Here is a 27,600-nt window from a genome sequence, read left to right on the forward strand (position 1 = left end):
GGAATTCTAAGGTCAGGCTCAGCCTCCAGGAAAGAACTTCGGGAAAGCCCAACCGCCTACAGCACGAGCACCGCCCCCTGGCTGAAGTACAGCCGGTGACTGGCTGCTCAACTCCTCCGTCCCGCCTCACCCTGGCTTCCCGTCCAATCCCGGGCGGCTTTAAGCTGAGGTAGGTTTCCCAGGAGGGCGGTCCCCGTGGCGTGGTGACGCGTTACGTCACGGTGGGCGGAAGTCTCGGCCGCTGTTTTGAAATCGGGCCGCCTGAGTCTTAACCAGCATCTCTTTCCGCGGAGGCCGGCAGCAGCCCAGCACCAGCCGGGACCGGAACCCCTGACGCCTGCTCTCAGGCCCTGTCGGCCTGAGGCCGCAGCCTCACCATGTCCACCCCTCCGTTGGCGGCGTCGGGGATGGCGCCGGGGCCCTTCGGCGGGCCCCAGGCTCAGCAGGCCGCCCGGGAGGTCAACACGGCATCGCTCTGCCGGATCGGGCAGGAGACGGTGCAGGACATCGTGTACCGCACCATGGAGATCTTCCAGCTCCTAAGGAACATGCAGGTGGGAAGGAAGGCGGGCGCGCTCCGAGCCGCGCATGGAGAGAGCGGGTTGCTTCCTGGAGGAAAGGGACGCTGGCTTAGTTGTTACGTGGGGCCCTGGGCGTCAATGGGGCCGTCCTGGGCAAACCTCAATTATAGGTTCACTCTCTTTGCAGTCAGAAGTATTCCCCCAGTGATGTGCCTGTTCCCAGGATTCTGCGATGTAATGGTGATGTTTTCCAGATAGGACTTCTGAAAGATTGAAGCCTCATTTTCTATATTCCACGGGATTCTCTAGTTACTAGACAAACTCTTGTACCTTTCAGGGTAAAGGTGGGTCTCACTCTGTTAACCTCATTAGACTGGCTTAACTTTCACTCTTTTTCAAACAAAATACTGAGAGCCTAAGGAGGTAAAGAATTCAGATTCTGCTACCCATTTTGTTAAACATTTTTCTTTTGGAATACTTTACAATAAAATGCATTTATTTAAAGTTCTGACTTGTGTATATACTTAGGAAGCCATCATCCACCACCCCAAAACGTTTCTCATGCCTCCTGGAAATCTTTACTATGGCCTTCCATATGCAGACAACTTCGGATTTGCTTTCTGGCCCCATAAATTCATTTGTATTTTCTAAAATTTCATATAAATAGCATACACTATATCGTTTTTTGTTTCATTTTGGTTTGGGTCTGGCTCCTTTGACTCAGCATTTATCAGTAGTTCATTTCCTTTTGATAGCTGAGTAGTGTTCCACTGTATGAATATGTCGCCAGTTTGTGTATCTCTTCATCTGTTGATGGTAATTTGGGCTTTGAAGAACGCTATGAGTGTTCACCTAACAAATGCTTGTGTGAACACATGTTTCATTTCTCTTAAGTGGGTAGATAGATGCCTAGAGTGGAACTATTGGGTTAATATCTCTTTAACATTTTGAGAAGCTTTTCCAAAGTGACCGAACCATTTCTACAATCCCATCAGGTTGAGGGTTCCAATTACTTCTCATCTTTGACATTTGTTATTGTATGTCTTTTTGCTTTGCAGGTGCTTTCTTCCAGTCTGCGGCTTTTCAGTCTCCTCACATTGCCTTTTGAAGAAGAGACACTTTAAATTTTGAAGGAATCGAATTGATCAATTTGTTCTTTTACAGATTTTGCTTTTGACGTCACACCTAAAAATATCTTTGCCTAACCCAACGTGGAAAAGATTTTCTCCTGTGTTTTCTTCTGGAAGTTTTATAGTTCTGGGTTTTACATGTAGGTCTATGATGCACATTGACTTTATTTTCTTGTATCTAATGATAAATAAGGATCCAAGTGCATTTTTCTGCATTTGGATATCCAGTTGTTTTAGCACCATTTTGCTTATCATACTACTTCATTTTAATGCTTGTGTATATCTTACTGCTATGCATACGGATGTCATTCTTGTTTATGAGGCTTCTGCCAGAGAGGGGAAGTGACTTGTGCAAAGCGAGTCAGTGATAGGGTAAATCTGAAACCAGGTCTTCAGACTCTTATAACTCTGATTTCAGTAATGTGCTGTACAGTAAAAGTAGTCCAGGTGCTTAGAAAATCTTTGCCCCACGTCAGTATGCCAGTGTGAAACACAATACAAGGGGAATCCAAGAGAAGATAGGAAATCTTTGGTAATTATTTTAAAAATTAGTAGATTAATATCTAAAATGATTGAAGTAGTATTAAATGATTTCTCAGAATTTAGTAAATATTTATAACCTAGTATATGCAAAGTAGTGAATTAGAACTAGTAGATCTTCTAGCTAACATTTTTCAAGTACTTCTCTTGGTCAGGTAAACTTATAAGAACAGTTCTAAGATGTATTTTTATCCTTAGGTTAGTTAAGGAAACTGAGGCTTTAAAGAATTTGCTAAACATCACGCATAACTGGTAGTTTTTCCTACCAATTGCTTTGTAATACTAACTTGACTGCTGTCAAACACTTTATTAATAACAGAGATATAATACACACCCATGACCTACACTGAAAGAACCAAAGTCTTTCAAAAGGTTATGGTCTCATGGTTAGAGAATTCACAAGCCCCACGTTAGGCTCTTTGCTGACAGCGTGGAGCCTGCTTTGGATTCTCTCTTTTCCTCTCTCTCTGCCCCTCCCCTGCCTCTCTCTCAAAATGAATAAAGTTAAAAAAAATTTTTAAGTATTATTAATAACTAGATTACATGTGGACATACATTCAAAACCAATGTGTAAGGGATTGTGATAGTTATTTCTTTGTGCCTCTTATATTTTGAATTCTGTGGTTTAATGCATGTAAGACTTTGAGGACTGTCATAACTGGCAGAAAAAGAAGCAACAACTCATAGGTCTAACAGGAAAACAGGAGAAACCTAATGGAGGACCAGAGGGAGGAGAAGAGGGAGAGAGAGTTGGGGAGAGAGAGGGATGCAAAACTTGAGAGACTACTGAATGCTGAGAATGAACTGAGGGCTGAAGGGGATGGGGGAGGGGGGAAAAGGGTGGTAGTGATGGAGGAGGGCACTTGTGGGGAAGGGCACTGGGTGTTGTATGGAAACCAATTTGACAATAAACTATTGAAAAAAAAAGAAAAAGAAGCAACAATGTGATCCTTCATTTCCAAAAAGCTGGAAGAAGTGACACAAACAGGACTACATGTAACCTAGTTCGTTATTAATGCATTTTTTAAAGTCTTAAACATTTTTAAATTACCTTCTATATTATTAATCCAGAAGGATGAAGCGCCATAAATACAAACTCCTGAGATTATTTCTAAGTGTTTTAGTGAAGAGGTTATTAGGTCTCTCCGCTATCCCCTTAAAAATTTGATGGAAAAGTATGGATTCTCTTCTGAGAAAAAATGCACATCTATATATTCTGAATAAAATTTGAAGGGGAATTTTCTTCAAGGATTGCTAGGTCCCAGGTTAAGACTTCCTGCATAATAAAATACTGCTTTGGTTTTGTTATCCTTTCAATATGAAAAAAATATTTACTATGTAATGTATTCAGAATTCAGAAATTAAAAAAGGACATTACAGTGAACAGTATCCCTCCCATCCCTGTCTGCTGGCTGGCTAACTCCTTTCCACAGGCAATGAATGTTAATGCTTTTTATTATTATTTTTATGTCTCCCTCTAGATATTCTGTGCATATATTAGCAAATGTGGTATTCTTTCTTTTTTTCCTGTTTTTGCACAAATAACAGTATATTATAGACAACACTTTGCACCTTGCTTTTTTTATTTGGTATATTTTGGATTTGTTGATATCTGCACAGAATGTATTTCCTTTTCCTTTCAGGGTGTATTTACAGTAATACCCTGCATGGAAAGACTATAATTTATTCAACCAGTTCTCTAGGCATTTGAGTTGCTTTTAATCTCTCCCTGTTATGCTGCAGTGAATAACCTCCTCCATAAATGTGCGAGGATACCGGCAGGATAAATTCTTGGAAGTGGCTTTGTGCTTCTGTAATTATATAAATTTCGATGAACTGCCCTCTGTGGGGATGGTACCAGCTTATGCTACCATGTCCTAACCAAGACCCACAACTGGGCTCTACTAGCGAGTTCTATTTTTGGACCTTTGATCATCTGATAGATGAATATCTACTTTCCATTTCTTCTAGTTTGAATGAGGAATGCGTTTGAGCATCTCTTTATACATTTATGAATCATATTTCCTTTTCTGCTAGCTGCTTGTTTATATTATTTGCCCATTTATTTTCTTTTTGGTTTTTTTTTTAACCTCTCCCTCAATTTTAAGATTTGGCTATTTACATATTAGAAGAACTTGGTCTGTGTGACAGAACTTGCAAGTGTTTTTCCCCTAGTCTGTTGTTTGCCCTTTGGCTCTGCCTGTGGAAACTTTTCCATACGTATTTTTTTAAGACAGTTGAATTTATCAAACTCTTAGGGCTTTTGGGTTCTATGTCTAGTTAGGAAGAACTTTCCCACTCCAAATTCAGGAAGATTTTTGGGTTTTGTTTCAATTTATATATATAAAATTTTCAACCATATGGAATTTATCCTTCTATAAAGTGTGAGGTATGTCCCCAGCCCTATATTTTCCAAAAGGTTGAATAATTCATTTTCCTCCTCCATTAATTTCGGATGCTACTTTCTACAAAAGAATCTATTTCTGGATGCTCGATTACATTTGGCTGCGTGTCGTTTGTGTAGTAATCCCAAACTTTCTTATACTTATTGTGACTCTAATCTGTCTACCTGTTTCCAAAATTGCCCTGGCTGTCCTTGTTTATTTCTCCACATGTACTTTGAATCAGCTTGATTAGTTCTGAGAAAAACCTGCTAGCATTTTGTTAGGTTGATTTAACCTAGAGAAACCTTACATCAGTGTGATGTTGAATCTAACTAACCAGGAACACAAATACCTTTTATTGTGTCCCTGCAAAATATTTAAGTTTTCTTCTTTATCTTGAAATTTTTAAAGTCTATTCTTGGACATTTTATCTTTATTGTTGCTATTGTAAATGGGGTCTTTTTCTTTTCTCATTTTCATTTGTTTTCACATATGAAAGCAAAGCTATTTCCTCTATATTAGTTCTGTACCCATCTCTTTCTTGACCACCTTTGTTGAGAGGAGCACTTTATCATTCACATCATATCCATATATAGTGATGATTATACCACTTCCTTTTTAATGTTTCAACTTTTTATATCTTTCTAATTGCGTTGGCCAGGGCCTCCAGAACAGTGTTCACGAGTTGTATTAGTGGTCTTAGTAAACGTCCTGTTTTGTTCCTGACTTCAGTGAGGAGGCTTCTAATGTTTCCACATTCATTATGGTGCTGAGTTTTTAACCAAGATACATGTATTCTATAGTGCTGGAAAATTTTTACTCTTTTTATTTGTTTTAAGAATGAATGTTGAACTGAATCCCTTTTTAGTGTCCAGGGGTGTGGTCATATATTTACCGATCATCTTCCTTAGTATTCAAGAGTGAGATGGTTATTGAGGAGCTTTTCAGCTAAACGTGTACATTACGAGCTTATACCAGAAGATCGAAGGCACTATTACAATTTATATTCTGTGGTAGAGGAAACCTGGTCTCTCATGTTCCCTACTGTACCTTAGCTTTTAGAATAGTGCCTGACACATGGAAAGTGTGAAATAATTTTTTGAAGAAATTAAATCTTCCCTTCTTTGAGAATCTAATGTTGTCTATGAAAACTAATCCCCAGAGTTGTTAAGTGGGTATCCTTGAGGAGGGGCACTCTTTGCATTTCAAAAAGATTTGTTTTTCTTTATGAAAGGATTCACTTCTTTTATATAACACACACTTCTTAGTGAATTTTAAGTACAGATAAATAAATAAAATAATTCAGACTGTACTTTAAAACTCTCCATGGGTATGCACTATACTAAATACAGGAATATAAATGTGAATGACTTACAGTCTTCACAAAGTAGAAAATATGGGCTAAGTATTAAACTTAGTACATAAAGGTACAGATGCATACAGCGCTTCCATATACAAGATGGAGTCATTATGCCACCTGTTGTCACCCTAACAGGAAAGCAGGGAGCCTCTGAAACTGTTCTCTGATTTGTTAGTATTTGTGAAAGTTTATTAACTGAAAGTTCATGAGAAACCCTACATTGTATTTAGTTCAACCCCTTTTTGGGGGTGAACTTGTAATAAGCCTTTTTCCTTTAAAAGTTTTAACTGATTCAGCCTTTGATATGTTATCACATTTCCTGGAGGTATCGTCCTCAGAGTGTTGAAATGCTTGAGAATTTCTGAAAATTGGGGCATATGGGTATCTCAGTCAGTTGAGCATCCAACTCTTGATTTCAACTAGTCATGATCCCAGGGCCATGGGATTGAGCCCCCATCAGGCTGCTTGGGATTCTGTCTCTCTCTTTCTATGCCTCTACCCAGCACTCACTCAAACACTCTCTCAAAATAAACATTTAAAAAAAAAAAGAGAGAGAGAGAACCTCTGAAAATCCTAATAACTCATTTCAAATAATTTCAGAAAATCCATCTCCTTAATTTATAAATCATAATATGGCAGGAAATTTGGAAATGGTAGAAAAAAAATTATTCAAGCTGATCTTCCTGTTACATTTTTAACAACTACTTACCAGCCTTTCCAGTCTTTTTATGGTTTTATTTACTTGCAATGATAGTATCCTGTATTTCTTTTTCTCCAAGCACTGTACTATGCACCTTTTTTTTTTTTTTTTTGCATTCCTACCTCATTGGTTTAGAAAAAAAGAGTAAACTGAGGTTTCAAAGGACTGGCTAATCTTCTGGCTATTGGGTAGTAGTTAGTGTCTTGGTTTTAAGTCACTTTAATCCCCAAGATAAGTGTATGAGTGAATGCTTATTATCAAAGCACCTTGTATACTAGAAAACGTGGTACAAGTATTATTAATTCAAATGTTAGGATGATTTCACAGATCAAATTGTGGGAATAAAATACTGTACAGAATAATTTCACATACAAAGAAAGGAAGATCTTGTTCATGAGGTTCAGCAATGCACACAAGGTGCATTTATTTTTAAGTTGTAAATAATAGTCAATTTCCATATATCTGTGAGTTTACCATTTCAGTACATACTTTTTTGGCTTCTTTTGATTAAATTCCTGAGTTAAAAATATATAAGCATCCAAGACAGAGCTGTGATCATAGCAGTTACTTGTAATAATTTATTAATAATGCTCAACTTATAGATTGATTTGCATCTCTCTCTCCTGCTGTTGATTTCTTTTTAAGGTAAACCTTTTGGTGACGGCTTTATGTTTTAGTGCATGCCTTGAGCATCGTAATGACCTTTTAGTTATTTTGAGATCATTTTGCAATAGCAGCAGTATCCTGTTCCTTTCTTCTGCTGAAAAGTCCTGATCTTCCCTTCGTCTTTTGTGCTTTTCTTCTGCTCCTTTGTTTCTAACTTCCCAGTTTAAATTGCATTTTGTTTTTAACTTCCCAGTTGAGTTCAGCAGCGTGCTGCCTTTATTAAATAGTAAGCAATATTAAAATCGTGGCATTATTCTTAAAGTTTTAATATACCTCAAAGATTAGAGGGGGAAGTATTTCAGCTGGTCAGAGAGGCGTATCATGTTTTTTCGAGGACGGTTTTACAGCACTGAAGCAGTGCGCCAAGGAACTACCAAATGAGCAAATATTACTCTTCAATTCTTAAAAGTTTGTACTTGATTAATTGTGAGGAACAGTTTGCTTTTATGCAGTGCTTAAGAAAGTATTTGTTCTGCCGGCTTTACTTCTAGAAAATCGCGATTGTCATTACTTCATATTTTTCTTGTTTTTGTTTTGCCCAATAAGCTGCCAAATGGTGTCACATACCATACTGGAACGTATCAAGACCGGCTGGCAAAGCTACAGGATCACCTTCGCCAACTCTCTATTCTCTTCCGGAAACTGAGATTGGTCTATGACAAATGCAATGAAAATTGTGGAGGGATGGATCCCATTCCAGTGGAGGCGAGTGTTAGTGGTCGAGGGGGGATGGTGAAGATGCAAGACACTTGTAATGTTTCCTGCCTCCCTATTTGCACAGTATTTCCAGATTTTGAATTATATTGGCTTTACTTTTGTCTAAAGAAGATGAAAATGGGATACGTACATATAGAATTAGTACTATCTTTTCATGTTAATAACGTGTAGATTTTAACATCCAGGCTTATAGTGAACTTTTGTTGTTAGAGAAGAGAGTGTTCTATGACACTTTTTATTATTGCTGCTGGTGTCTCTAGTAAATCAGTGCATGATTTTTTTTTAACTTTCCCCTTTTTGCAGATGACATGATACTCTACATGGAAAACCCAATTGACTCCACCAGAAGCAGGAATTTTATATAGTGTTGTAAAATCGTTTTAAAATAGTTTTCATGTAATAAACTATTTAAAAAAATAAAATGGTTAAAGCGAAAGAAATTAAAAAATAGTTTTCATGTAAGCTCTTTACAGATGAAAGATTATGTTTTCATTGTTATTAATTTAGATTAGCTGAGTGGAATCACTTTAGTTGTAAAGTATATTTCTTAAACTTACTCTTGAGTCATAGATATATTTAGTTCACTGGGTTTATGATATTTTTATAGGTGGCCCTTTCCTGTTGACAGGTTCAGTCTCTGCCAACACAAGTAGCTGGGAAGGTCTGGATGTTCTCACTACATATGGAAAACCATTTTATGTGTTGAGTGCTTCTTTTGTGAGTGATGAGCATGTAAAGGATGAACAGAGAAAAGAGTAAACTGCAAAACAGCCTGAAAAGAAGTGGTCAGAAATACAGAAGAAAGATCAGAAATGTGGTTCATTTCTTTGTCATTGTCAGATGCTGCAGCAAAGGGAAATAAAGAATGAAAATTGTCCAGTAGATTTTGTTAGAGGAGAACTGTTGGTCTATATGAGCAGAGCTTTGGTGAGATGGCAGCAACAAGAAGTCAGATCGCAGTGGGTTCAAGATTAAATGGGAAATAAGAAACTGGAGCCAACGAGTAGACACTCATCTTCAAAAAGCTTAGATAAAAAGAACAGAAAGCAGCAGATGGAAGGAAAGTTGGCATCAAGGATTTTGGGTAAAGGAAAGGGAAAAAGCCTTTCAATGAGAGAGATCAGACATGTGTAGATCTGAAAGGAAGAAAGCAATAGGGAGAGAGACTGGAGGGAGGGTGGAGCAATGAGAGCACAGGAAAATAAATTCATCATCTTCAGGAGGGAGCACACCTCTGCACTGGGAAAGGAAAGTAAGACACATTGGTTGTGGAAGTGGATAAATTTATATTTGTCCCAAGAATTTGAAGAAGTGTGGCCAGATGGCTCCTGGTTGTACCCTGTGTTCACCTCTGGCTGTTCCTACATTGTTACTGTAAGGCAGTAAAGACCAAATGATTCCTGACGTCTCTGTCACATTTATGAGGGGCTTTATCAAATACACCTTATCATAAACCATACATGTTTCATTATGAATTCTGCTGATATGTCTCATTGCTATATAAATATTTTTCTCCTACAAAAAATCTTTCTCCCAACCAGTTAAGCCATCTAGAAATTTGCATAGATGCTGAGGTTCTAGATAGCAAAGTAAATGGCATTTATATAGTGCACCTCCATGAAAGTTCCTTTCTTTCTAGTACAGATGAAAGAAAGTCTGTTTTTCTCAATTGACCATAAATTATTTAGGAGCAGGAATCACACCTTACTTGTCATTATTTTTTCAGTATCTCACCCAGTGTCTGGGAACTCAGTATTTACTGATTGAATGGATAGGGTATTACTTAATTGTAGATAACAGCTAATGTTATGTTATAAGGGCTGTTTTGCAAAAGAAACCTGAATAGCTAATGTGTAGAAAGCACTGAAATGATAAACTTCTAATGCTGTTATTTTAGGCTATCACCTGCATTGAAATTTATATACCATTAAAAGTAAAGCATACAAACTAGCCTTAATCAGAGGCATTTTGTATACCCATGTAATTGGAAACCTCATATCATATTTTAACTTTTAACCGGTGTCTTTCATTCTCAGCAACTGATTCCATATGTGGAAGAAGATGGCTCAAAGAATGAGGACCGCACTGGCCCACCTCGTTTTGCTAGTGAAGAGAGGCGTGAAATTGCTGAAGTGAATAAGGTGAGTTGTCAGTCTCTGTATCTTATATTTTGCAACCATGGATAATAAAAATTACAAGGGCATCTATGTAACTCAAAGACATAGTCTGCATTCTAGAATTACATGAAGTCATTTTGTGTGACAAATGTAACCTAGTTAAGATTTTAACCAAGAACTAAAAAGGTAAGCAGAAAAGCCACCTGAATAGTCAAGAGACAGATTGCAGAATTCATGCCATAAAGCTCTTAGAAGCTTCATGGGCATTCAAGTCACAACTCATTTACTCTTTTCTTTTCTAGGCAGAATTCTTGCTTTCTAGCTCATGGCATATTTGGAGCAGCAATTGATAAAAATTTACAAATAGAACATTTTTGCAATGCATTCCCTATGATCTCCCAACCCAGGACATAGCTATTTGATTTCCCACTTGCCATAAAGTAATTGGATAACAAGATCCTATTCACATTTGCAACAACAAATATTTAATTAGGAATTACCTCAATGATATATGTGACTAAACTTAAGATACATAAAAGAAGGGTGCCTGGGTGGCTTAGTCGGTTAACAGGACTCTTGATCTTGGCTCAGGTCATGATCTCTTAGTTTTGGAGATTGAGCCCTGCATCAGGATGTGTTCTGACAGCACGGAGCCCGCTTGGGATTCTCTCTACCCTTCCTCCACTCGTGTGCTTTTGTGCGCAGTCTCTCTCTCTCTCTCAAAATAAATAAACTGTAATAAAAAATGCATAATGAAGTTTTGAATAATTAGAAGAACACATAAAGTTCTTTTGTGGGCCATAAATATTCTAGAAATGCCAGTATTGAGTATGAATTCTCTTACAAGTACACAAAACAATAAGATCTTAGTGTAATACCAATGAAAAATGAAACCTAAATAAAATCCAAATTGGAATTTTTTCTTGCAAACATACTAAAACATCAAAGAAAATTCTCAAAGAGTAATGAAACAGATCTCTTTGGTTCAAAAATTAAAACGCAGTATGGAGAATATTTAAAAAATTGTGAAATACTGGTTAAGAAAAGACAGATTAGTAAAATAATAGCCAGAATAATAGTCTTCCTATTGTATAGGAGAATTTATTATGACAGAAGAGGGATTGAATGGAAAATTTTTCTTTAAAAATAGAAACTTTGGGGGAAGTTAGCTAGCTTTTACATTATGCCATATAATTTCAGAGTTGAAAATAATACATGAAAAACAAAATATTGGAGAAATAAGAGAAAAATGTATGTCAAAACTCAGGAGAAAGGAAAAAGCTATATTTTATAAAACTTTAATTTTTTCCATAAAAGGACAAATATAGATTAGGAAGATTTCAAGCAAATTTGACAGTAATGAATGAGCATAAGAACTTACAGTAGGAAATTTGTAGGGGGTAAGGAGGGGATTGGGAAATTTTACTTTATATCTTATATAATTTATAATCTATATTTAATTTATATCTTTATATAACAAATGGTGTTTGGTAGTCTGGAGATACAAGGCATTTATTTATTAAGAAGTATTATATGTTTCTGTTGATAGTTTATGCACTCATAATAGAAGTGCTATTTTTTTTCTGGAATACAGTTTTTTAAGAAAATACAATAAATTAGGGGTATAAACAAAACAGCATTGGAGCAGTAACTTTGATTTCAGACTACTACATGTGATATAGTGTTTGTTCTCTACCATAGAAGATTTTATGATATTTTAGAGAGGAAAAAAAGGCTGTGTAAATTAAGATATAATCTTTCTAAATATAGATTTCATTTCACTTTTCATTTCTCTGAATGCCTCTTCCTTTTTTTTTCCCCAATTTGATGGCTTAGAAATAACATTTGATTTTTTAAAAAAGATCTTATAATCAGAATACAGTAATACTTTGACAGTGTATAATCCAAAAAGTCCTATTAGCTATTGATTTAGAATTTTGTGAATTTTAAGATAAGGATATGATTGTTACAAAGGATAAGATATATTAAAAAAATTTCTTTCCCCACTTGAGAATTTAGCTTTCTTCCAGTCTCTTCCTCTCTCAGGAACCCACCTACATACATTCCTTCCCCCAGACTTTCCAATACAGTTATAATTGAGGCTCAGTAAATATTCTGTGTATTATTAAGGCACATAAATGTTGTTTATTGCTTAGCCACATAGTAAACTAGTGTCATTTCCCTGAATGATTTTTTTGTTCATGTGGAGTTAATAATTAACCTCTAGGTTAATAATTATTTTAAATTTTTGGTTAGTTCTTCATGCAGCTGTACTGTTTTCCAACTTTCCACAGAGTCAGAATTATCACGCAATTTATTGGTTCTTCAGCCCCCCCGCCGCCCCCCGAGTCCTCCCATTTTCATGCTAGGTCTGGATTGAATGCTCTCTAGGCCTGCTGTGTAGCATTGTCCTGGGGCATCCTTCACCCACCGTTCCCTCAGTCTGCCTTCCTTTCTCTTGGTTTATTGCCTTGTTGGTAAGGTTCAAACCTCAGTGGCTTCTTCAGAATGGATGTAGGGACTTAACTTTTAGTCTTCCCATAGCTGTCCACTTGATAGTTTGGCTGGCAATAAAAATCTATGTTGTGAATTAATTTCCCTCAGAAATTTGAAGGTATTTTTCCATAATCTCAAATAGGGCTTGGCAAACTTTAAAGGACTAGACAATAATGTTTTAGGCTTTGTGGGACATACATGGTCTTTGCTGTGATATAAAAACCATCCTTAGCTCACAGGCTGTACAAAACCAGGTCATGTGTCAGAGTTTGCAACCCCTATCTATTTCATTTTGTTCTCTTTCCAAATTAAGGCTCTAAAAGATCTGGTGAACATCTGATGTTTACTCATGAGCCATTTATATTTAAGAACGAGGCACTAGAAAGCTAATAATAGGCTTTGTGATTCTTCATGTCAAGATATGTGTTCTCCTTGGGGGACTCCCAACTACCATTTTCTGAAGTTTCTTTTTTTTTTTCTTTAAGTCTGTCAGTTTCTCCAGAGAAGATCTTCCAGTGCCCTACATAGAGAGATATGCTCTTGTCTTCTTGAATTCTGCTGTGCTGGTGGCACTGAATCCATAGCCATTATGCTTTAGTGTAAGAAACAAACCTCCCGATGTGGTCCCTTACAGGTGGGACAGGGACCAGGAAGAGGGTATCCAGTCACCTGTTTACAAACAGGAGTGGGAGTGAGTACCTTGGGCTCTTGCTAGCCCCTGGCGCTCTTTGAGTTATAGCTCCAGTTTTCATCCCCAGGCCTCCCACCTGGTGCTGCTGCCATGGCACCTGTCTCCAGTCTCCATGGAGGAGCTGTCTCCCTGCTCTCAGGGGCATCATCCCTGCATCCACCTGGGCTGTAGTGTCCTCCCAAGTCACTTACCACCCCCCCACTCCCTCCCCTTCTGCTTGTCCCCTTAAACTTTACCACCTTGCATCTGCTGCTGCCTCCTTTCTGTCCGTTTCTCTATAAGCCCATTTCTCCATATGGGCTTATAGCTTTTTCCATTTATCTCCTGCCATTTTATTAGGGCTTTGAGAAAAAGAGATAAGCACAGGTATTTAGTCCACAGTGTTCATCTACAGCAGGTTTATTTCAATACACAGAATAGATATACACTATTTCTGAAGTGTGTCTATTTATGGAATAAAGGCCCATATTTCAGATTTTGTGTACCCATTTATACTTCAGGCATTCAATCAATGAACTCTTTCTTTGATTAAATTATTGAATGCTGATTTTACTGTTTTAAGTCCTTCTACCTTTGGAGTAAAACTTGTTTTAGTTAAATTACAAAGTAGGAAGAATCTGTTTAGATGTTTTAATTAAACAGATTTAAAGCTTAGCCCTAGATTTCTATAGGAGCTATTTTGTAAGGAGAATTTAGGGGGAAAGTATCTTGATGGCAGGGGAAATATTCATTTGATGGCCTCATACTCCCTCTTACTTCCTAGAAACTGTTAGTGTATTTTGAAACAGGACTGGAGAATTCGGTAGTAAAAAGAGGTTTAAACAAAAAGGGAGGAAGGAGGTCTAAGAGTTGGTTAACTCAAACTGAAATCCAAAAAATAAAGAAGGCAGAAGAGAATAAATAGTTAAAACTAAGCAAAGCGGATTTTTTTAACCTAGAAAAGGTTTTTAACTCATTCCTGAAATAAAACCTTATAAATGTGAACTGAATGTAACACATATTTTGACTCTTAATAAAGCTACATATAATTAGTGCTACTAACGGTATTTTTTCTTTTCTTCCAACTTTTCGCTTCTGGAGTACAAGATTAAAACATATAATTTAACATTTTTTAGTGTTTATTATTTATTTTTGAGAGAGAGAAAGAGAGCAGGGGAGGGGCAGAGCAAAAAAGTGAGAGAATCCCAAGCAAGTTCTGAGCTGTCAGCACAGAGCCCAGTATGGGGCTCGAACTCACATACCATGAGATCATGCCCTGAGCCAAAATTAAGGTCAGACGTTTAACCAACTGAGCCACCCAGTGGCTAACTGAAAATTTGTATAATACTGAGTAAGCTCATGATCAAGGGATATAGTTTTCTACCTTGATGACACACACACCTCAGTGTTTCTGTGAAGAATATCATTTTTTAAAGAATTTTTTCAAGTGCTTATTTATTTTTGAGAAAGAATAGAGAGAGCAGGAGAGTGGGGAGGGGGTGGGGGCAGAGGATCCAAAGGAGGCTCTACACTGACAGCAGAGAGCCTGATGTGGGGCTCGAACTCACAAACTGCAAGATCACAACCTGAGCTGAAGTTGGATACTTAAGTGACTAAGCCATCAGGTGCCCCAAAGAATTTTTTTAATAGCTATCTACAGATGGTAAAAATGTTGCCCTAATCTAATTATGTGATCATATAGATGCTACTAAAAAATAAAGTTTAAATTCTTTGATTTGTTTTTTCAACTTATTACTATATTCATAAACTTAAATTCTTATATTCCTTTTATCTATTATTTTTATCTATTTTGTGTCATGCAAAATTTTTAAGTTACTAGTTATTAGGTGGTAATAGTAGAGTTTCTTAGGGTTCACAGCAATCTTAGCCTACTAAAATGAATAATTTCTAACAATGGCCATATCTTTTTGTTTTTAAATACCAACAAATCAGATGAAACTGGAATAGAGAAACAGAATTAAGTTTCAAAATGATCGCTAGGGAATTTTTGTTTTTTCTCCCCTAGGATTTAGAAAAGTTTTGATTTGGCTTTTTAGGTTTTTTATTGAATATAAACTATTCCTACATTCGGGTCCCTGCTCTGTGCCAGCCATCCTTCTAATAAGTGTGGGAGTGCCTGCCGTGAAGCAGTCACATGTGCTGCCTGGCACTGTGCACGTTTCACACAAGTGGACAGGTGTCTTCTCTGAGGACAGAAGACTCCAGTGGAAACAAAGCAGCACCCTTTCATGTACCCATTTGTTGTGGTAGAGATTTAAAAAAATAACTGGAATTTAAATAAAAACAAATATATATCAGATCATATTTTTAACACATTGGTATTTGCTTATATTAAATGATTAAGTTGCTTTATGGACCAAATCAGTAATAAAATATTCTTGGCATTCCAATAAAAGTAGCCAAAAATTAATTACAGTGTACACTTTCTTTTTATTGTATATAAACTCCATAAGATAAGTAGTTTTATATCCCTCGGTTAACTCTCATTCAGTCATTTTCAAAACACTACTATACCTTTTTGAACTTAAAATTATACAGAACACCACATTACTGGTGTGTTTATACTATTTAATATATGGTCTGCCCGGCTTCTGACAACGTACATGCCACCAGTACCCACCACAGGCCATGAGATTTGGGGGCACAAAATTTTATAATCAGTATTTGATGTACATCATGAGATGACAGGATGGTCTAGTTTCAATAGTCAGATGTTTGGCTTATCTAAATACTTCTTGTTTTCTCTTCATGCATTCCAGACTCCATAATCCCTAATACCCACGTAAAAACTAACACCTGTTGGAGACTCTATGTTTTAAGGACATCACAATGAGTTCTATTTTGCTTAACCTACTTTATTGGTGGAAAAATGAGAGAGGTATATGGGTAGTTTTTATAGGGTTGACATATCATTGAGTCCATGCATTTAGAAATTAAAGCATTTCTGACCTATGATCACAGCCTTTATGTGAATATTAAATTACATGGTAGGACTTAACATAAACATATTTTTAAGTGTCTGCTCTACTTACACATTCACCTGTTAATGTAACAAATTAGGCACAGCTGATGGATTTTGATAATAGCAGCTGTCAACCTCTGTTAAAATCAATCAGGGCCAAGACTCTATATATTAAATCCTGTATCATGTCATGAAAATTTATTTACAATTTCACCACTCATAAGCATAAATGTCAGCTTTGCTGCTGATAGTTTCATGATGTGTTTTGGCTCTAGGTATTTTACTTCTTTGCTAATTTTTGTCTTTTTTAATTTAAAGCTTAGTGGGCATCTTTGAGAAAAATTTTCCAGTGCCTTAAAATATGCCATGTGTTTTTTTAAATTACAGTTACCTAGAGTTGAATATTACCTTGAGAATCCCTGCATTTTTTAGTTCTCTTTATTTAAGTCATCCATTATCTTACCCAGTTATCTGGTCCATTTTTGAAGAATGAGGCAGAATTTTTTAAACAAGTATATTAGAATTTGTATTTCTGGAGAAGGACAGATACCGTATTTTGCACTCATAGGTCTAACAGGAGCAACCTAACAGAGGACCATGGGGAGGGGAAGGGGGAAAGAGTTGGGGAGAGAGACACACACAAATCATGAGAGACTACTGAATACTGAAAACGAACCAAGGGCTGAAGGGGGAGGGGGAGGGGGCGGTGGTAATGGAGGGGGCCCCTTGTGGGGGGAAGCACTGGGTGTTACATGGAAACCAATTTGCTAATAAACTATTAAAAAAAATAGAATTTGTATTTCCAAAGGAATATTCTTTGAAAGTAGTCTTACCAGGCCCACTGTAGAAGCTGTTGGGCCTGTTTCGATATTGATTTTAAAGTGTATTTTTAACAACCCAAGAATGTAGTTTATTATTTCTAGTTACTCCTTAATTTATACTGAAAATTTGATCACTGAGCTTATTTCACCAGACTTGGCCTCTGAATGGTTTTCAGTTATTTTTAAAACTTAATCATTCCTCTTTCTCCTTTTCCATGGACACAGATTTGCCGACCAATGAAATTATTCAGGAGAATCCATCCCAGACGTCTGCCCAGTTAGCCTTTTTCATTCAGGTTTTAGCCATATTTTTTTCTTCAAGAACTTAAATGGATCCCTGCCACTAAGCCCATGTTTATCCTAATACTCCGCTCACCACCAGGTTTTCTAGACCCTTGTTTGCTGACCCTACTAGTCAGAGGCAGTGTCTCTATCTTCCGGGGGCACCCAGCACTGCCTTCCCAGGCTGCCAGCCTAGCCATTTGGGTATTTTCTTCCTCCTCGATGCAGAATTTCTTCAAGGCAGGGACTATTCCTTATTCATGTTTCTCCCATTACAATGCCTAACCCGGAGCCTGGTACATAATGTACCCTCAGTAAATACAGAACAGAATAAGTTAAGAGGCTCAGAATTCCATTCCAAAGAAAAGTTTGGAAACTTTTAAAAGTAATCATATTCAAGGTATGTCAGAAGGAAGGTACTAATTCAGATAAGTTGTTTTTTAAATATCAACTTGCCTTCTTTCTGTTCCTTTTATTCTTAGTATCTCTTTTCCGCCATCTCTGAAAAATGAAATTAGTGAGGGAGTCATGGGAGCAGCAGCCTCTCACAGCGGGGGAGCGAGCCATGGCTCGTGGGGATGGCAGCTGACTCAACCATTTTGAATCCAGCAGTTAGTTCACTCAACTAAACCCACTGCTTTCCTCACAGGTGTGTGTGTAGCTGTGCTCCCAGGTGTGGGTGTGCAGAAAGTAGAACTGACTCGGAGATCATAGGATGCCATCTCTTAAGAAAACGGAGGAGGAGTTTTCTAAGAGGAAATAGCAAGTTAGGGGCGGAGTTAGCACTGGGACCCAGGGTTCCACCCTCCCTGTATTGTAGAGCGCCTGTACCCTTGTGTCCCTCTGCTTGATGGCCGGCAGAAGTATCTTGCTTGATCTCTAGTTTGGAAAATACTTTACTGGCCTAGTGCTGGCCATCTGGTCACCCATCACCCCACCCAGTTACCTGGGTCCATTTGATTAGATTCTCTGCACAATTGCTTCCATAACTGCCACACACATATGACAACAGAACTAGAAGATGGGCCATCTGAAATCTAAGGAGACTGAGTAGCTAAAATACTAAGTCTTTTTCCCAAAAACCATGTTAATGTGAACTTCATGAGACCGCATACTGTACGCAGGCCCCGGGCCCTGTACAGTCCTGTCTTTATCTGTGTTGTGTTAGTTCTCTTCTCAAATGTGAATTAAATTTAATATTAAACATTCAAATCTATGGTCACTGTTTTCTCTTTTCCAGTAAGTTTCTTGGCCTCCCTTTTAGCTAGTTCCTGCTCTCTAACTCTAGATAAAATAGGATAACTTATTTAATCTCAGTTTGCTCTTTAATGAGATCAAAATTAAGGTTTTTAGGCCTCTTTATAATGAACATGTACTGCTTTATCTGGAGGTATTTTAATATAGTAGCTTTAAAACTATCTAATTAAATATATTATAAAATCGCATCTCGGCCTTTTGGCTAAGATCAAGTGTAATTAAAGATATTTCCTAATGTAAGTTTTCTAAAAGGTTACTGAATAGTAATGATTATTATAATATCTAGTAAATAATTTGACCACAAGTTCTCTATTTTATTTTACCTAAGCAGACAATTGCCACATGGGATTTGAAGGAAGGGCTTAAAGAGAAGTTTAAGAAGCGGGGTCCGGTAGAAACGCAGATACGGAGGCTCAGAGCCGCCCGCGTGCTGGGAGGGCCTCCAGCAGACCTGCTTGTGAGCAGGATAACCTCACAGCCTGTGCCCGCTGGTCTTCAGTTCTCAGACTCCAGCGGATCGCACTTCCTGCTGTGGGCAAGGAGTGGCTTTTGCAACATTTTTCAGACCAGTTGCGTCAGGCACTGTGTTTTCATTAAACTTTTTTTCCTATATGCATGGTTTTTCATGTTCAGTGCCTACGAGGAACATTTGTTTAGTGCTGACTTATATGCCAGGCTCAATTTTAACACATTTATGTCAGTCAAATCTTTTAATCCTCATAGCAACTCAGAGGAGGTAGGTTCAAATTTGTCCCTGTTCTTCTCATGTGGAAACTGAGGCACTGAGAGTTTAAGTAATTTGGCCAACGTCATATATTGAGTTAGTGAAGGAGGGGAGTATGAACCCAGAGATTCTGGCTCCAGAGGTTATGCTTTTCATATTATACTACACTGCATCTTAGCAAACCTGTATCTTAGGTTTTAGAACAATTAAATGTTTAGCTTAGTTTCTTTGAACGGTGGCAGGAAGGAGGGCACAGGGGTGGAACCAGAGGCCTCTGCGGGCTGAATGAGAATCCATTATGCCTTTCAGAGAATGTAAGTGGCCAGAAAAGGATGGAGATCTCTTCTGCATGAAGGAAATACTAATTTAAGCTTAATTTCTGTCTGGTTCATTAGAGTTCTAACTTATGACATGTTAATCTTCTAACTTCATGGTCTATAATTCATGAAACATTTTTGATAAATTCTTTTGTTTCTACAGAAACTCAAACAGAAGAATCAACAGCTGAAGCAAATTATGGATCAATTACGAAATCTCATCTGGGATATAAATGCCATGTTGGCAATGCGGAACTAAACTGATATTTAAATTTCCTGCTTTACACATGTTATTCAGTTTTTTTCCCCTCCAGTATTTTTCCCCTTTGAAGAAGATTATTTATCTGCTATTATTCTACTCACTAGAATTAAATTTCCTATTTTTACATTGCAGTTGTAAAGTATTCACTGGCATTTTTTTTAAGCTATTGATTCTATGAAAGGTCATAATAAGCTTTGATAGGGTTTATGTTTTGGTTAATGGTCAGGAATTGAATTTTTTAAACAAATTAAGTCTTGTAAATAAATTTTTCAATTTGATCAATGGTTGCTTTGCTCATTTTGTTACCATTTTAGGAGAGAGTAAAGGTTTAAACATTTTGCATGTAAAAATATCAAGTACAGTCTTATCTGTGTTACAAACTAATTAAACATGTAAGTCACCAATTCAGCTTAATTTTTTTTTATTTAGAGTCTCAATTTAAACAATTTTTAAAAAATGTTTTAATGTTTATTTTTGAGAGAAAGAGAGCACGAATGGGGGAGAAGCAGAGAGAGAGGGAAACACAGAATCTGAAGCAGGCTCCAGGCTCTGAGCTGTCAGCACAGAGCCCAACATGGGGCTCAACCCACAAACCGTGAGATCATGACCTGAGCCGAAGTCAGATGCTGTACCGACAACAGTCACCCAGGCACCCCTCCCAAACAGGTTAAAATGAGGGACTAATTAACTTGTATATTGCTGTAAATTGACAAAAATTACTTTTAAAATGTGCCTCAAGTGTTGGGTTTTACTTGGAATTATCTGTCTCTAACAGGAGAGAACCATATAATTTGAGTCGGGTACAAATTGAAATCACAACTATGTGCTTATTTGCTACTAGTTGAGCCCAATAGGCAATACCCTACCTGATTCTTCAGATACAGCCTAAAGTAGTCTTGAGGGCCTTTTAGAAACAGTACATGTTTAGGAGTTTTAAATGAGATAGTTCTATGTGACAAGTGCTTCTGTAGACTGGTAATCAGTCTGTACTAAGTCCTTTATAGGTCTGCCTACAGGAGCACGGCCCTCAGATTATTAATGTACCCTCAAATAAGAGATTCAGATTCTGAGACTAATCCAGAAGCCCTGATCTATCTATCTACCTTGCCTCCTTCTGACTCAATAGTACTGCTATTCAACTCCTCTTGTATATGGATAATTTCTTTGGAAGGTCACACAAGCTTCCTCTGGGGAGGGAATCTGGACAGTTGAAGAGGAGGGTAAAGAAGATGCTTACTTTCACTGTATACCTTTGGTTCCTTTGGAATTTTATATCATGCAAATACTGCTGTTCAAAAAAAAAAACAGGTGACATTTCATTTTAAGTTCTAGAAATTCCCACCTATACCAAGTGGCAGAAGCACAAGATGACAAGCCTAACCGTGTGCATGGGCCTCTCTAGACCCTCTAACATTTATCAAAGCAGTTCTGAGCGAGCCCAGTGTTAGATGGGAGTTAACTGCCCACACTGGGAATCACTACAGTTTCCAGCAGAAGTAAGGCAAATGACGCTGGGACTAGGACAAGAATTAGGACTGATAATTCAGTCTACCCCAGAAATCCATAGTATCGAAGGGTAATGGATTTATTTAGCCAATCACCAATTAGACATGCAAGGTTTTTACAGATATTCACTAATAATATATCCTTTGCATGGTAGATTGCTGGTTATGATTGCAAATTTAGTGTTTGAGTGTTGACTAATAAAAACAGTGTTTTCTTAATGTTTATTTTTAAGAGACTGTGCATGTGTGCATGGGTGGGGGGGCAGAGAGGGAGGGAGATAGAATCGCAAGCAGGCTCAGTGCTGTCAGCATAGAGCCCAACACAGGGCTTGATCCCACAAACCACGAGATCAGGACGTAAGCCAAAATCAAGAGTCAGATGCTTAACTGACTGAGCCGCTCAGGGGCCCTATACAAACAGTTTTAACTGCATGGTTTTCTGTTGTTGTAACTTTAACACTCAATTCCTTATATCACTCAAGGGGCCACAAACTTGCTCTTGGAGGGAATGTGGAAATCATGTCTTTTGGGTCTTGGTTCTAGAGAGAGTAGCTCTACTGTGGAGCAGTAATCAGAATAGCTACACTCAGCTACAGAGCTGTGGCCCCAAATCCTGAGAGTGTGCTTTCAGCCCTCCCAACGGATGCTGGTTTACCCAGTTACTCCCAGATCTACCTGGGACCAATTATGAATGGGTTGGGGGTTATTAAACACACAGACCCTACTAACCCTGAAAGTCCTAGCTTTTTCTTGAGGGAGAGCACGCCAACAGGTAGAAGAGCCAGAAGGGCAGTTCACTTGTGATAGATGGCCTTGGGCAAGTTAATCTCAGTTTTCTTGTCTGTAAAAGGTTAGGTGGCATTAGTTGAGCTGTGTTAGAATTTTCATTGCAAATGTTAGAAACCCAATTCAAAATGGTTTGGGCCAAAAGTTATTTATTAGTTCCTCTGGCAAAAAAAAAAAAAAAAAAAAAAAAAAGGATTCTAGAGAAGAGTTGAGTTCACAGAAATTAAAAAAAAAAAAAAAGCTGCAGGAACTCAGGCTTCAGGAATTGGAACCAGATTCAATGCCCCAGGATTCTTGGTGCCTCTGTGACTTCTGGCTCTCTGCTCCATTCTCTCTAAAGTGGGGCGCTTTCTCCAAATGGAAAGATGGCTCTCCACCTGCACGTCTTCTCTGCATCTTGACCCCCAAGGCTGGACCACTTTTCTAACTGTCAGTGGAGAACTCTAGTGGACAGCTTGGAGCCATATAACCAACCTTTGGACCAACTGTTGCATATGTGGGTACCATGATTAGACTGACCCAGGTTATGAGCCCATCTCTACAGCCAGGAATTGAGTGTGAGAGTCAGAAAAGTCACTAAGCAGGAAACAAATGGGGGGGGGGCGCACCAATTAGGAAAATCCACAAGAAAAACTAGCAAACAGTCCTCTGATGCCTGTTCTTCCTTAGTTCTACTACTGCCTTAAATAGTGAGTCAACTCTCAAAAATCCAAGAAGAGTTTGCAGAAAAATCAAATGCATCATTCACTGTGAGAAAACTTAAATTTTTTTTCTGAATTTGTGGATTTCTATGTTGACATCTTCCCTGTAGCTGTTCTAATGACAGTGTGATCTTGTCAGACCTTGGTTAGCCTAGCCTTCATGAAAGCAAAGCTACGAAAGAGCTAAGGGGGAAAAAAAATAAAAATAAAATGAAAATGCCAGCTTCCTGGTAATAAAATTATCTTTAAAATGATTTGGAAACCTAGGGCCCTGATCATTCAAACATTAGATCCCTTGGCACCATTACAAGCCAAAATGTGTTAACTTGACATTTTGATGTAGTTCCAGTTTGAGTAATTCATTTTATTTCCTTAAATTCCCCAGGAAGTTTAAGCTAGATAGAGGAGTCTTTCAGCCTTAAACTAAAATGTGTGCTTGCCCTACAGCTCATAGAGTTTGTTATCCTGAATGCTTTTAAATTTGTCCAACATGACTGGATGCCTTAAATTTTTTTCTATTCCTATAAAACATCTGTGGACCAACGATTGATTTTTTATAAGCATAAACAAAGCTATTCTGGATGCATATATATATATTGACATGGTAGCAATCTTTTTTTAAAATTTTTTTAATGCTTTTTATTTATTTTTGAGAGACAGAGAGAGACAGCTGGAGCAGGGGAGGGTCAGAGAGAGAGGGAGATACAGAATCTGAAACAGGCTCCAGGCTCTGAGCTAGCTGTCAGCACAGAGCCCGACGTGGGGCTCGAACCCACGAACCGTGAGATCTGACCTGAGCCGAAGCCAGATGCTTAACCGACTGAGCCACCCAGGCGCCCCAACATGGTAGCAATCTTGAATTCTTTCACATCTTTTTTTGTTTTAACTTAAAGAATTAGAGTTAAATTTAATACCTTTTCAATTTATATTTTCACATAGGGTTAAATTATGCACTAAGGTATTTACGTCAGCAAATGTATGCATTAATGATTCACACTTTTTTTTCCAAAGATTCTTCCTATTGTCAATATGTAATCTAAATTCCAAACACAGAATATTTAGATATTTACAAAGAAACTGTGAACCTACATCTTCTCTGTACCTTGAGGTCTTATTCTTCTATGGCACAGAAACAGAAAACCAAGTGGCATGCTCTCTGTCAGTGACCACAACTTGTTTTAACTTACTCCGCTGCCTTTTTGAGGCAGTTCTCTTCAAGTGTAGAGTACATAAGAATTACTTGGGTGTACTTTTTAAAATACAGATTTTTGGATTGACCACAAAAGGTACTGAGTCAGAATGCCTAAGGTGAGACAAAAATCTGCATATTTCACAAGTTTCCCAGTGATCTATTACTGACCCTGGAAAAATATTTTTCTATGCAGTTTAGAGAGTCATTATGAGTATTTTTATATGAAAACTGTTCAAAAATAGCTATATTAATATAAAACAAATTATATTATGCCACATTTAGACTTCTAGCCTTTTGAGTATTTAAAAATAATATATTACTGGCAGTTCTCAACCTTGACTGCACATTAGAATGAGCTAGGGAAATGGTAAAATCCCTTGTGCCAAGGCCACACCCCAAGCCAATTAAATCAGGATTCTGGGGTGAGAGCCAGGCATCCCTGTGTTTCAAAGCTCCCCAGGTGACTCCAGTGTGCAGCCAAAGTAGGAACCATTGCTCTGTGTAGATCCATAGGTTAGGTCTGGAAAAGAGTTTGAGCGATGGGTTTTTCTAGTAATAGTTAAAGATTTGAAGCAAAGAACTTCAAGAAGTCAAAATCCTAAAACTTACCTATGCCCAAATATATTTTTGTAAGGATACTTGACTAACTCTACACTCCTGGATGTCAGAGGCAAAGAGCCCTCATGCTCATCACCCACAAGCATGCCACCCAGGGAAAAACTGGAGAATGCCATACAGTCCACAACTTTTACAGGCAAAGGGAAAGATGGGAACAGATGCTTGGTCTCTCAGCCTCATGGGTCAGAATACTTCCTAGGCTTTAAGGAGGTTGGATGAAGTCCAAAGGAAGACAACAGTTCTCTCTGTTCCCTGTCCTATGCTGAAGATGGCCACATCTTCTTTTATATTGATAAGATAACCAACCTAGATTTATAATTTACTCATCTAACAGTCATTTACTGATCACCTACACACTCCAGGCACAAGGGAGTGGAGTGGAATATACCGAGATGGGAAGGACCCTTCACTGAAAGGTAATGGAATATGGGCTAGAAGAGAGCTATTCCTATACACAAATTCTAGGCTAGTCAATGGACTTCACATTCACAAGAGGGATGCTTACCAACCAACCCAAAGAACCAGTGAACTCTGTGGAACGCTTATTCCACTGAGGCTGGAGTTTTCAAGATGCCTGTAGAGCAGATTACAGAGCTCAAGTGAGAGGTGCCCTTCCCGTGGGATACCACACAAAAATAGGATCTCTGTGGCTAAAAAGTTACACCATTGTGCATGCCCAGAACTGTTTAATAGTCTAACTTAGGGTAAAGTACAAGAAGGCAACACCATAAAAATGTTCAACTCCGGAAGATGAGAATGTAGCACAGATTTAATTGCAATAAGGTGAGGGAAATCGTTTACAAAACAGCTTTCGGAGGGGGAAGAAAAGTCATTTGTGGAAGCTCAGTACTTAAAGGCTACAGATGGCATAGCTAACAAATAAATCAATTAAAGAATGCAGAGTGTGAACAGAAACATAAATGTGAATTAAAACCATACAAACTTGAAGTTATGTATGAAGTAAGTATTTTAACCACGGGCACTAAAATTTTAAATTGAATTCTCTGATGAAACAGGAAACTGGTATAATTGCCTGAGTAAAGGGTGGTTTGAGAATTACAGCTGGTGGGGAAAAAAATAAAAGGTGTTTCTGGGTTTTGAATAGACAGTAAAACTGTGACAGATGAACAGAAAGAGCTTGCCAAGGAACCGACAACAGTCCAGGTGAGAAATAACCAATAAAACAGTCATAGCGGAAGACCTTGAAATAAGTAGTAGCAAGTTTCTTTCATTTGATGCTCACCCACCTTGATGGGTTCTTAATGTCTGTTCTTGCCAATCCATGCCAGGTTGTAGCAAAGAGTCTGGTGACCGGGAGAGGTCTGAGAGGGCCTTTCCTAGAGCTGCTAGCCTCTTTTCTGAGCACCTAATTGGGGGGGGGGGCATACTTCTACAGGATTTTTGTACAGGTATTGGGTTATTTGTTTACAACACTCTCTGTGGGCAGGTATTTGTAGGGAACAGGGAGACAGTGGACAGGGAAGGGTCTTCTGCCCCCAGAGGGTGGAGAATAGGATCACCTGACGCTTAGAGAATTCTCACCCTCTCCCATGACTGAGCCCGGAATTGTGGGCGAAAGTGTGGGGCCTGGAGACATGGCCTGTACATCACCTCCGCGACTTACCAGCCTGCCCCGGGGTCAAACTGTTCAACTTGCTTAGGACTTGGCTTTCTCCCCTGAAAAAGGACAAACAGTATGTTGTCCTATAGATTTTATTTTTAAACATCTCTGGAAACAGGGAAGTTAAAGGAGCTATTTAACATCTACCAGTGTCTTCTTACCTAACAAACACCTCAATCACTTACAAGGATGAAGGGGAGTGTACTACTGCTTAGCCCTCCGCCCCCCACACAGAAGAAAGGGGGTCTGTAGATATCAGATACGATTTTCTCTACTTGGACTTCAATCTGAAGTAAAGATTGCGATAAATTTGTCATCCACCCCCCGACAAGTCATTCTCCCTCTAACTGCCCTCAGCAAAGCAGCACTACATTTCCTCACAGTCACAGTGGGATTTCAAAAACTAATTAGATGCGTCCCACTGCCATTTTCTCTCAGCAAGGCCCGAACTCCTCACCCTACCCAGAGCTTTTTCTGATCACGTCCGTTTCATTCTAGCACTCTTGTCCGCTTAGTCTCCAATTTCTGGCTCTCTTTTATCCCACATGTTTTTTAAATGCTAACCTCTCTTGGACACACTCAGGTACGTACCATGGTGGCCTTTCAGGATGGCCTACCCTCAGCCTATCAACCTCACACGTTGGCAAATCCAACACCGGCTCATCCTCTTCCACAACCCGGATGCCCTGTGATCTCTTCCCTTTGTCTAATTAAATCGTTAGCCATCCTTTGAGATTTATCTGAAGCCACAGTGCTGCCCCTGACATTGTTCCACACTGATTTCCAACATCTCTGAGCCCTAGGGACTCATGGCTTTGCTTTCTGCTCTGACTTTCCAGTTTCATGCGTGTGCTCTGTCTGCCTGTGTAGATGGAAGGCTCCCTGGGGTTAGAATTAATTCTCCCTCTTCCCCCACCCAGCACAATGCTATGCCCAGCACAGGGATTCACAAATAGAGGTGGAGTTTGCTGGCATCAAAATCCATTGTAGTTCATAAGTTCACACTGATGAGGAAATGATCTTTTTACTTTTTACACTGCCTTAAACAGTTTTTTTTTTCATTATACTTGAAGCAAGATAGAATTCTTTTGAGGTCAAAATATATATTAATGAATATATATTTTTTTCATTGAAAAGTTCGAACTCATTCACTGAGAGACTGTATTTATGAACAGACAGTATATAGGGCAATACCTTACATACATTAAGATAGTAAATCATTGGGACATC

The 27,600-nt window shown here is 38.3% G+C and overlaps 1 protein-coding gene across 1 annotated transcript; it reads left to right on the plus strand.

The window, feature by feature from the left end:
• Positions 1-205: 205 nt before the first annotated feature.
• On the plus strand, positions 206-20,351 carry MED30 (mediator complex subunit 30). The gene is made up of 4 exons (XM_029923722.1): positions 206-554; positions 7,848-8,006; positions 10,055-10,159; positions 19,849-20,351. Exons 1-4 carry the CDS (start codon positions 378-380, stop codon positions 19,942-19,944), a joined length of 537 nt encoding a protein of 178 aa, XP_029779582.1. The 5' UTR covers positions 206-377; the 3' UTR covers positions 19,945-20,351.
• The last annotated feature ends 7,249 nt before the right edge of the window (positions 20,352-27,600 follow it).

The sequence above is a fragment of the Suricata suricatta genome, chromosome 15 (assembly GCF_006229205.1).
Source record: "Suricata suricatta isolate VVHF042 chromosome 15, meerkat_22Aug2017_6uvM2_HiC, whole genome shotgun sequence".
In the NCBI taxonomy this organism is placed as follows: Eukaryota; Metazoa; Chordata; class Mammalia; order Carnivora; family Herpestidae; genus Suricata; species Suricata suricatta.